This window comes from Nuphar pumila, chromosome 3 (assembly GCF_984573655.1).
Source record: "Nuphar pumila chromosome 3, dmNupPumi1.hap1.1, whole genome shotgun sequence".
Taxonomy (NCBI): Eukaryota; Viridiplantae; Streptophyta; class Magnoliopsida; order Nymphaeales; family Nymphaeaceae; genus Nuphar; species Nuphar pumila.
Window position 1 is genome coordinate 142,725,923 of NC_143251.1, and position 12,708 is coordinate 142,738,630.

The 12,708-nt window shown below is 37.6% G+C and overlaps 2 protein-coding genes across 3 annotated transcripts in view; one reads left to right on the plus strand and one right to left on the minus strand.

The window, feature by feature from the left end:
* Positions 1-446: 446 nt before the first annotated feature.
* Positions 447-1,800, plus strand: LOC149844189 (non-specific lipid-transfer protein-like). Its single transcript, XM_090000388.1, has 2 exons — positions 447-835; positions 1,599-1,800. Exons 1-2 carry the CDS (start codon positions 471-473, stop codon positions 1,606-1,608), a joined length of 375 nt encoding a protein of 124 aa, XP_089856514.1. The 5' UTR covers positions 447-470; the 3' UTR covers positions 1,609-1,800.
* A 1,441-nt stretch (positions 1,801-3,241) lies between these two features.
* The window catches only part of LOC149844190 (transcription factor RF2b-like), a 50,537-nt gene continuing 41,070 nt past the window's right edge, over positions 3,242-12,708 (minus strand). For both annotated transcript variants that reach the window (XM_090000389.1, XM_090000390.1), the window contains one exon: positions 3,242-4,053. In XM_090000389.1, the coding sequence (XP_089856515.1) occupies positions 3,704-4,053 (350 nt within the window). In that variant the 3' untranslated portion in view covers positions 3,242-3,703. The remainder of the gene's footprint in view (positions 4,054-12,708) is intronic.

Sequence of the window (12,708 nt, forward strand, 5' to 3'; positions counted from 1 at the left end):
GATGGGGCGGGGCGGAGCGGAGCAAGGTGGAGATCATGATGGAGATGGGGCTGGGCAGGGCAAGGCGGGAATCGTGACAGGGATGGGGCGGGGCAGGGGAAAGCGTAAGTCCATCCCCACCTCCATCCCTGCAGTGCGGGGATGGATTTTAACCTTCATCCTCGCCTTCATCTCCGTTTCATGCCCTTCATCCCCGGTCCAAACGGGGCGAGGCGGGGCCCCGCTTTCCCCTGGTCCACTGCCATCCCTTCATTAAAAAAAAAAAAAAACTTAACTCATTATTTAAAAGGAACAAGACATTTTAGTAATTTCCTGAAACAGAATGCAGAAAATTAAAGGATGTCCATTCATGGGCCTGTGTAAAATACCTCGCTCCATTAAATACTACCATTAACTCCCACCAAACCACCGCTCTCTCTTTCTCTATTTAAACCCTAACCCTAATTCTACACTTCATACTACTGCACTTCATGGCAGCTACTACTTCCTACGTTAGACTGTCCTCTTCCATAATGGTGGTGGTGATGGTGATAGTGGTAGCAGTGCCGAAGGCGGGAGCTGCTGTGACATGCGAGGCAGTGTACCAGCCGCTGATGCCTTGCATAGATTACATAATCAGGGGAGGGCTCGTCCCACCCTCTCCTACGTGCTGCGGCGGTATCAGGGGCCTAAACTCCAGCCTCAGGATGCGGGATGATCGCCAGGCGGCCTGCCGTTGCCTCAAGAACCTTGCCTCCGGCTACTCCGGCGTCAACTACGGCATCATCGGCTCTTTGCCTACAAAGTGTGGAGTCAACCTCCCCTACACCATCTCCCCTTCCATCGACTGCTCCAGGTATATCTATGCCTCTCTTGTATTATATTATCATACAACACACTAGTTTCATCTCTTATATGCATCTATATTTCTGATATATTCAATGGTACAGTAGTCGACTGATACAGTCTGCTGTTTCCACAGCCGTCCATCTTTGACAGATGGATGGTGATCAAATTTCTTTTAGATAACCGAATTCATGGGCGAAAAACCTTAAGGGCATGTTTGGAATCTAAGAACCGGGATAGGAGTTAATGCATTTGGCAAAAGGTTGGTCAAACTACCACCTGGTAGCTGTTTGAAAATTGGTTGCTGGGATAGGAGTTAATGCATCTGGGATGAAAAATGACGTTGTATTTACACTAAAACATGGAATTGACAGCGGCCAAATCCAGGGTTTGGCAGCTGCCACTTTCCATCCCTGCTACTAATTTCCAATCAGGGCCTAAGTCCCCTTTGCCCACCAGAAAGTATACGAGAGTGGATCCAGTAGTCGGCTGAGTACCTTGCAAAGGTAATTGGCTATGTGTGTGAATGCCATGGATCCCTGCTTTCCCCTCCCTTCATCCAAAAGGTATGCAAGGTGTCCGTCGATATGGACTCAATATATTGCAAGATTCTCTGTCCAATCACTGATCACTGGATAATTCTTGAAGTACACCCAGATTTAGCCTTGCAGAAAAGGACACACCCATGGTTTTTTGAGTTGTGTCTTCTGTCTCTGGCAAAGATGAAGTAGCCCTTCATGGTTTTGATAGTAATTGGTGCATGTACTTTGCAGGGTGTACTGAACAGAGCTGACCACGCTTGGTGATGGTAGCGGTGGTGGGGAGGTGCCTTGATTAACAAAGGATGGTGATGGTGAATTTAGTTAGTATGTCTGTGTCGATGAGAGAGAGAGAGAGAGAGAGAGAGTTCTGATGTTGAACCATCTATGTTCCTTTTTAAATGCTTTCTAGTAATAAAATTGTTGTTGCTGTTAATTTGCACATTCTGCATTGGAATTATAGCATCCAAAGTTTCATGCACCGATCTGCACGGCTGCACAAACGAAACATCCATTACAACCTACAAATTCTGGGATCTAACTCACTGTAAATACGCCATAGCAACAGCAGCATAGCGTGGGGCCTACTGTACATTAATGCAAGACCTGCTCAAAATCAATGCCATGTGATCGGTGTTATGAGCTTGCATATGTGATTACTCTTGTTTGGATCCCCTTGTGCTCAGGTTTGGTTGATTCTTAGAAATTTGATATGGTTCCCTACTTGGGATCGATCCACCATTGGGCCGTTTTGCATGCTGCAGAAACACACAGCATTCAATGCGTTTCAATGGGGCCCCACCATGGTAACGGCAACGGCAATGCAAACGCAATCGTAGGGCTCTGCAGAAAGGGTCACCCAAAATCAACGACAGATCCCCCCCTTTTCAGCGGAAACGTTTCCCATTGGGGAGGGGTCCGATCCATTTACTGCAGAAGGACCCTCCACGCTGATTGCGGCGCAGAGCATCCTTCCGCTACATCCAAAGGCGCCCTAAGTCTGAAAATGCCACTTTTTATGCAAAGCAGCACATATAAACAACCAATACAATAAAAAAAGGTCACAATGGTATCCAATGACCTGTTTGACAATAGGATCTTCTAAGCAGGATTCTAATTAAAATCTTAAGAATTTTCAGAACCTGTTTGAGATACAGCAAAGTCCAGTAAAACAAGGAACTGCGAATCCTACTTTTTCATATAAATATGGGATTGCTCAAATTCCTTCTTTATCTTGTTGCCCAAAATTTCATGATTTACAGTAATAAATGATCGTGATCGTGTTTGAATGACTTGTTTTGTTTCTGAATGTGCATATAGATCCTTTAGGATGCCAATCAGTTGAATTTCATGCAGAGTCTAAATCAGTTTGAGTATAAATTTTTCCAGTTTTAATCCATTCAAATGTAAACAGTTCAGGTCCTCACTGGTTTGGGTTATAAAAAGGCTCAGACATACTATGCGCTTGGGTATGAACTGGGTTTGGTTTCAGGTAGAGTCAGGTTATGCATCGTAAAGAACACCCAAGAACTGAACAGTTCTCTTAGCAGATCCAAAGAGTTGACCCTAGTCCATAAAAATTGGTTACAGCTTGTAAAGAACAAACAAGCACGCGCACATGCACAGTCGGCATTCCAGCAGATGTAAGGCTTCCAGCAACAACAGTTATGCTGATTTATTGCTTTATTGCCTAAAATTCCATACATTAGTAACCCTTCTGACTACTGAATTCAAACACACCCAGCTCAATATCTTACACATGATGCTGACGCCGCAAGCAATGCACTCAATATAGTATTATATAGATACTCATAAACAAGAGAAACTCATGATAGTTCTGCACTTCCTGATCATGCAATCCAAAAGTAGATGTATTACATAATACAAAATCAGGGGATCATTCTATAACCAAAAAAAGAAAAAAGAAACAGGTTTTCACACTTCAAAGCATGTTTTTTCTGAACTTCGCCTTTCCAAAGGCATCCAAACTAGTTAGGTAAGACCAGCAAATTGTTTCTATCCTCCAAATGTTCATACAGTACAACAAAACTGAAACAAGAAAAGAGGCTGCCAAATAAAAAGTCTGCTACAGTTTGCTTTCCCATCATTTCAGTTACAAGTTGAAGGGATGCAATAAACATAAAGAAAACAGAAGAAAAAAGTTAGCAACACAATCTAGGCAAGATAAACGCCATCAACCAATGAGAATGGTATCTGGGAAACAACCACAGTATCCGGGAATAAATAATCAATGAAACAAATCAATTAAGTTTACGAGGCAAAAAGACGATGGGCATGAGATTATGCACAAAACAGCAATTTGGCGGCAAATAACCACTTCAAAAGATGGTACTGCTTTCACTAGCCGATATTGAAGATCCTTCTGACTTAATAGCATGTCCACCTCTACTAAGATCAATAACCTGCATGTGGCCCAGGGGATCATGTTGCATGTTTTCAGAGAGCGCACTAGAGTTCACAAGCATTTGGTTGTTTATGGCAAACTGAGATGGATGGAACTGCTGTGGAAGTATGTTATGGCGAGTGGCTTGATGTGGGCCTGGAAAGAATGATGGATTCAAGGGCATATGCTGGCCCCCAATGTTGAATGCTTCGGCAGAATTTGGTGACACCTCAGCTGTGGCAATCTTGAGTCTTTGGACTTCCTCTCTAAGGGCCTCATTTAGAGCTGCAAAGCATACACATCCAATTGCACATTATTTAATAAGGAAAATGAAATGAATAGAATGGAACACTATATAAACTCAATGCTTTGAGAACGACTAAAGAATCTTTATGGAAAACAAAAGATTAATGCTAAGATGTATGATCTCTGGTCATTCTTATAACTGAATAGTGTGTATGTGTGTGTATATATATATATATATTCTTCATCTTCTTAAGAAGGGGCCTTGAGGCATGCTTTTAGATGGTGGACCTCTAGTTATTCAATATAGAAGAACTGGTGATAGATATCCAAATGCCCTAGAACAATATTCTAAAATAGAAAATCAAGAATCAAACACTCTTAGGGAATCAGAAAGAACACATACACCTCCAAATATATTTGATCCAAGGAAAATTTTACTCCTCAATATAGAGCTTGTCTAGCCAAGACATTTTCTTACTTTGAATCCTCCTCGTACAACCCTCGTACAACCAGGCCAACAATTATCCTGAATAGATGAGTGCTATGAATGATGAAATACAAGCCTTAGAAAAGTCTAAAATCTAGGATATAAAAAGTCTTCCTCATGGAAAGAAGACAATAAGCTTAGATGGGTGTTTAAAATTAAAACCAAGAATGATGAAACTTTAAAAAGACATAAGGCTAGATTAGTTGTCAAGGGTTATTCTCAAGAGTATGGAATAGATTATGACGAAACTTTTGCGTTAGGATGACTTTCGGTAGAACTCTTATAGTAGTAGCTGCCATTAGATATTAGCCTATTTATCACACGAATATCAAGAAAGAAAGAAGTTTATATGGATCTACCACTTGGATATGAGGTTTTTGTTAGATAAGTGCTTCACTTAAGGAAATCACTTTATGATCTTAATCAGGCGCCTAAAGCCTGGTATGATTGATTTAGTTTTGTTATGGATAAACTTGGTTTTACTTCCTTTTATACTAACACTGCTATGTTTGTTAAGAGATCTGATGCAGGTATTGTTGTTCTTCTTCTCTATATTGACAATATGATCACCATTGGAGGAGACAAACAAAGAATTAGTTTCAATAAAAACGTTTCAAAACAAAGTTTTGAAATGACTGATTTAGGTTTTCTTAGATACATTTTGGAGATTGAGGCTGCATATTCTCCTCGTGGCTATTTTCTAACTCAATTCAAGTTTTTTTCTGGCATCATTAATGGCAGATTTGGAATTGTAGATGGAAAAGAGTAGACACTTCTGAAGTGATCAATGCAAAATTGAAGATAGATGATGGCACAGATCTAAATGATTTCACTCTTTACCACCAGATGATTGGGGTCCTCACATATTTGACTATCGCCAAACCTAACATCTCTTATGTAGTCCACACAACCAGTTAATTCCAACATTCTCCAATCATTGTGCATATGAGTGTTGTTATGAGTATTATTAGATATTTATAAAATTTTGTCTCTAATGAGATTATTTTATCATCCTTTCTCCACTTGAATTAATTGTACTGACTCTGATTGGGGAAGAAATCCTAATAATAGACACTCAACTATGGGTTTCTGTGTGTTTATAGGTGACTCGTTAGTGCCCTAAAAATACAAGAAGCAACTGAATGGTTTATTATTGTCAACCGAAACAGTGTATCGCATCATGACCACCACAAAATCTGAAATTGTGTGGTTGAGAACACTATTAAAAGACATGGGGTGCATATTGCCCTCAAGGTTATGTTGTGACAATAAAAGTGTCATCTGCATAGTTGGCAATTACACATTTCATGAGCGCACCAAGCATATTGAAATAGATTGTCATTGTGTTCCTAAAAGAAATCTGGAAAAAACTATCATCTTGCCTTATGTAGCTTCAGAATTTCAGTTGGCTGACTTCTTTATGAAAGCTCTTTTTTTTCCCTGGTTTCATTTTTTGCTTGAAAAACTTTCGATGATTACACTATAAGTTTAAGGGAGAGTGTTAAGTTGTATATATAAATATATATAATAAGTAATACCTAGTAGGGGTATTTCAATCTTTTCACTATATAGACTATGCTCACTAGGGGCATTAGTGTCTTTGTATAATTTTTGTTTCATTTATTTTTTTGTTTTGTAAATGAGCAATATTGTCATTGCTAAAATATAGTAGTTGGCATATTCAAACAACTATATTTATAGCTATTAGGATGCTCCCAACAACTATATTGGCTCTCCTTTATGTATGTATAGGGGTGCTTCCCCTTAGATGGGTCATGCTTTTCTCAAGCAATTTAACCTCAATAAATCATATATTTTTTATGTTTTCTTGCCTCTAAGAGACTCTTGTGGTTGTGCTTGTGATTGTTATATTCTAGCCCCTAAATGACTCTTGCACTTATGTTGTATTTGACCCATAAGTGATCCTTGGTTGCTCATAAGAGGCACTCTTTATTCTTTTTGTATTTGATTACAAATAGTAATTACTCTAACGGATTGAAACAAGTCTACATCTTCAATCTTGGGTTGCATATCAACCCTAATCTACATCACTCTCCCCAGGTTGGAGAAAGACTTTTTCCTAAAGAATGGACCAATAAAATCGATTATAAAATGATGAATTGATTTTCCAAAGGATTTAGTAAATCAGACTGAATTGAATATATTTTGAATCAATTGCAAGAAAACCAGCATCTTAAATTAAAAATTAAAATAAAGAAATTCTATAAAAAAATATTCAAGACGAGAAAAATTGAAGAAAATAAAAATAAAGGATAAAACATTGTTAAAATAGATGTAAATAGTTGTACATTTTTACCTCTTCCAAAATGAGAAACCAAGGATTATTCAAAATTTATTTGTTTCTAATCACAACATCATTTTCTGGATGGAAAGATAGACTTTCATTTCAATAGAAACTAAGCATGAGATAATGAGGTCTGACCATATCCCAAATGCAAAGTACAAGGTATTAAAAATAACTAACCTCCACACATCACAAACCAATTTATATCAGGTCTCTTTTTGACTTATTCATTACCACATAGGTAAGAGGTTACAGATAGATCTGATAGCCTAACACGGCCCAGGTCAAGAACTGTTGCAGCAGTTAGCAGATTGCTCCCAGTAACTGGATTGAAGAAGTTGAGAAAGTGCATCACACACCATCCCACTATTGTCCCACTATCCATCCAAGTGGTCTATTTTCCAAATCTTTCATTTGTTTCTTTTATAGACATTCAAAAAGCGGTAATTCAATCTTAAACCCTAGAAACAGTGTAATAAGCATGGTTGTACGTACCATGTGATACGGTATGATATGTATCATTAGTTTTGGATTTTGCGATACGATACACACTCGTACGGGTGTATTGTACGATACACTCATGCATTGTACGATACATTATCGGTGCACTTAAAAAAGGCTGAAAGTTGTCTTTTTTATTTTGGGTTTAAAAAGCCTTTTGAGGGCCAAGTTCTTCGTATGTTTAGAGTCCGTTAGAAGGGAACCCACGAACCCCAGGTTCTTTGAGATCGATTTGCGTGCAAGGGAAAGTGTAATATCAAGTTTTTGTAATGCGTTAGACTTAGAAATTTCTGAAAATTTGGCTGTGTTGTAGAAACATCGGTAAAATACTCGATGTTAGGTTATTATATCTGAGTTCGGGCTCGGCTCAAGTCTCATCAACAAGACCAAAATGAGCCAATTAAAAAGGTGATAAGAAACTTTATTTTCAACCTTTAAAATCAAGCGAATTTCAGGTTAAATTCAAGCAAAATTCGAAGGCAAAAATCAAATTATATATTGTTAGATGCACCTCAAAATTCCGAGTTCAACGGTATTTAATTTTTCTAAATTTGGGTTACGATTGGCCCGAAAATCCTATTTTTTCAAAAAAGGCATGCTTTGATGAGATCGGGTCTGAATTAGATCGGACTGGATCTGATCCATATGATCCAAATTAATATGAATCTGAACTCAATCCAAGACCCATATTAATTAGGATTTGATCCACCTTAAGATTCATATGGATTTTAGATACGAATTTGAATCTTGGATCTAGATCCAAACCCAAAACTCAGATCCAACGAAATTAAAGTTTTAAAAATCAGTATAAAGGTTTAATTTGAAGATATTTAATGTTAAAAAGACTCCCAGAGGGATAAGGCACCCACTGAAAAAATTTCAGTAATTATTAAATAATAAACTATTAATTATTAATTGTTTTAATATTAAAAAATTAATAAATTTCGAAAATTTGTTTTGATGTGGCAGTTACCTATTAAAAAGGGGACTCTAGAGGGGCATCAGCCTCTAGAAGAACCCAATACATAATTTAAAAAAAATATTTATAGAAGATAAAAAAAAAAGTTAAAAAAAGTCAACAAAATCATATGGATTAGGAAAGGCGGTTGGAGATAGAGTCCCATATGGGAAAGCTATATCTCTAGCCCACATTTGAGAATCCCTAGAGGGGGGCGTCACCCTCTAGAGGCCTCATTATAAAAACTAAAAAAAAAAGAAAAGAAAAGAAAGAGAGTGAGAGAGGAGAGAACGTGACAAAGGAAGAAAAGGAAAAAGAAGGAGAACATCCATTTCCTTCTCCTGTCATTCAACGTTTTCTCTGATCTTTTTCGAACTCCAAACAAAGGTACGGGCTTCTCTTTTGATTCGGATAGGAAAAAAAGCCTAAATCAGATTTAGGTGATATTTTTTAACGAAACCATGAAACTGATTTGGTTTCCCATGTTCATCTTATAGAAAAAAAATCGATATATGCATGGCTGGAAAATGTATATTTCAAATTTAAACCCTTTTCTCATGGCAAAAGCATGTTTTATTTATGATCAATGCACATATATGTGTATTAACACACACACACACACACACACATATATATATATATATATAAGATGTTGCCCATGTGAATCACAGACACGGTTTGGGCCAGATTCGACCCAAACTGGGTCTGCCGCAGCATTATATATATATAGTAAAAAGGGCTTTTGATGAGCCCAGCCAATGCAGGCAGAGTTATATTTTGTTAAGCCCGCCGACTGCAGCTAACACTGATCCTCTTTGCGGTTCAGTTTTGTCCTACTCTAGTGTTCGAAAGTGAGAATTGTTAATGTTGATTTCCAGAATTTGCTGCAACATTGTTTGCTATTGAGAAATTCTGCTATCCTTGTGAACATATTTGAATGTTTTCATATCTTGTTCATAAACCGAATGTAGTTGATGTCGCCATTGAATTAGCATGACTATTGGAGCAATTTTCTATTTGTGCCATGTTGAATGTTGTTAGTGTTTGTTCATTGTTTACCAAAAAAATCTATTGATGTTGTCGGGAATGTGTTCATTGATAAAAAGAAAACATAGTTGGTCTGTGTGTCATTTCTTTTTCCTGTCTTGGGTAAACTTAACAAAATCTAATTTATTTCAGTCTTGTAGCAGTTGAAAAAACTAAAGTTTTGTGAACATTTTATCTGTTGATTTTTGGTGTGTCGTGTGCTCATGCCTTTGTTTCTAGTTCAGTTAGATGTGTATCCTGAAAAATGCAGACAAGCATTTATAAATAAGCTTTTCGTCAACTGTTAACCCTCATACTCAAACATGTTAAGTGACTGCATTCTTCTGGTTCATTCAATATATATTCTTACACGGTTTAAAAAAAGGGGGGGCTTTTGTGAAGCCTAGCCGACTACATCGGCCGGGCAGATCTTAATAGGTGTTAAGCCCAGCCAACCTGCAGTTGGCTGGGCAGTTTCTAAGACTGCTGAGCCCAGCCGACTGCATCAGCTGGGCAGATCTTAATAGGTGTTAAGCCCAGCCGACCTGCAGTCGGTTAGGCAGTTTCTAAGACTGTTGAGCTCGGGCAGATTCACACCCTGCTGAACCTAGCCGACAGCATCGGCTGGGTAATTTTCAAAAACATAAATATGCTTGTTAATGTCCAGATTTACGTGTTCATGTGTATGCGTGATAAATGTCCAAATTTACATATGTTAAAGGTTCAAATTTTTACATGTTGAATGTTTAGAGTGTGTGTACCCATATCCAGATTATGCATTTTTATGACTGGACTGTTATTCATGTATTCATATGGTTATTAGGATTTAGGCATGCTTCCATGTAATTGCTGAAAATACTTTCATGTGACCACAAGGGCGTCCCGTGTGTAGGCAGCATAGTTTCGGGCTCGGTAACTATGTGTTATAGCCGAGTTGCCCGATTTTGACAAAAGTAACAGTTGCATTCATGATCATGCAAATCTAATACAATAATGGCATAGATGTGCATATTATGAACACTTGAATTTTTGGAAGTGTCTTATGTTGCATCAATATAGTGCATATATGCACGAGATAAAACATGATGTGTTCATATGCATATGAAATTTGTTATTCATGTGCATTCCTATGGTGTGTTAATGAATGTGCATTTGCGAGTATGTTGAATGATTGCAGTCACATATTCCCTGTGGTTTTTGCATAAAATGCATCAGTAGTCTGATGTAAACCGCTATAGGTCATGTGAGCCACGAGCAGGTGTTTCTCTATATTTTGTTACATATATTGCAAAAATCCATTTGATATTTATTGAAATTCTGAATTAATTGCACTATTCCATATTGTAACGGGCTAAGATCCCATGTTGTGTTTTGCATGTTGATTTGCAAAACGAATATTGTTGTTGGGTTTTCCATGTTGATTTGCAAAACGAATATTGTGCAATGAATCATTCTTTTAATAAAAAGATAAAAGAGTTTTTTTCATGATGTCTCTTCCACAGTGTGGGAATCCTGGATGACGGTTTTGAGAAACCGTGAGGATAGAAAAACTTCGTGTGCGATTGTTTTCCTGAACCCGATATGGTGGTTCACCTCTCGGTCACGGTTGGTGTAGACAACTGTTGTTATTGGTATACCAAAAAAGTGACATTAGTGGATGTTGATCTCCCTAATGTCCCGACATTAGATGTTGATTTCTAATGTTCTAATGAATGGTGTTGATTCCTAACGTGGGACCTTAAAGAAGATGAAGTTCACAACCGAAACTTCAAATATCACAAAGGATCTTTCTCAATGAACAAAACACACTCAATAACCAAAATGCTCAAAAGAGTGCACACAAAAAGAGGCAAAAATAATATTTCATTCAAGTGGGATGAAACCCACACAAAAAAGTGATTTTACAAGGGGTTTTTACCCCATATATATAATGCTCACAAGAGGGAGCCAGGAGGGAGTTGTTGGACTCCCAACGACTCTTAATAGAGCCGTTGGGGGTCCAATAGCTCTCAAGTACGGGTGCTTTTTGACTTTGGTCAAAAAGCACATGTTACTAAAGAGGTCTAAAAGAGTCTAAAAAACATAAATAAAACCTAACCTAATTATAATCTAACTAGAATATAACTAACTGTATTCATTACATTTTAGCACTCCCCCTTAAACTTATGGTTGAATAACTGAAACTTTGTCCAAGAGAAAGTGAAATCGAGGAGCAACAAGAGGTTTGGTAAAGAAATCTGCCCGTTGATATTATGAGGAAACATATGGTAGATCAATGGTGTCATGTAGGAACTCCTCTCGTACGTAGTGACAATCCATTTCAATATGCTTGGTGCGTTCATGGAATGTCCGATTGCTGACAATATAAATAGAACTTTTGTTGTAGCAGCATAGTCTTGATGCTCTTGTACTTTCAACACCCATGTCATGAAGCAAACGCCTTAGCCAGACTACTTCCATAGTGGTTGTAGTCATCGCTCTGTACTCAGCTTTAGTTGACGAGAGAGAAACTTTTTGTTGCTTCTTACACCTCCACGAAATTAATGATTTGCCTAAAATTGACTCATTGTATGAACGACATGTGCAATATCAGGTCTAGTAATAGAGAGGTAAGACAGTGCTTCAACAAGTTGTTTGTAGGAAGTTGGATTTTCAAGTAATTTTCTATCATCAATCTTCATTTTGATGTTGACAACTTTAAGAGTGTCAACCTGCTTTTCGTCCGTGATATCAGACTTGTCAACAATATCCAAGGCAAATTTAGACTGAGTTAGTAAATAGCATCCAAAAGAATAAGCAACTTCTATACCAAGAAATTTTTTAAGAAACCCAAATCACTTATTTTGAAATGTGTTTTGAGAAATTTTTTAATGTTATCAACTCTCTGTTTGTCACTTCCAGTGATGATCATATCGTCTACATAGAAAAGAAGAATGATGATACCTGCATTAGATTTCTTAACAAACAATGTTGTGTCAGTAAGACAAAATTGAAAACCAAAATCAATCATAACTTGGCTAAATTTATCATACCAAACCTTTGGGGCTTGCTTAAGTCCATATAAATCTTTGTTTAATCGAAGAGCCTTTCCTTTGAGAACATTAATACCAGGTGGTGGTTCCATATATACTTCTTCAACTAGGTTTTCATTAAGAAATGTGTTTTTAACATCTATTTGGTATATATGTCATTTCTTTGAAGATGCTACAGCTATCAAGATCCTAATTGTGGTCGTTCTTGCAACCGGAGCAAATGTTTATTCATAGTCTATTCTGTATTCTTGAGAATATCCTTTGGCAACTAAACAAGCCTTAAACCTTTCAAGAGTGTCATCACTCTTGGTTTTCACTTTGTACACCCACCTACATCTGATAGGCCTTTTTCCTGATGGAAGATCTTGTATAGTCCAAGTATTTG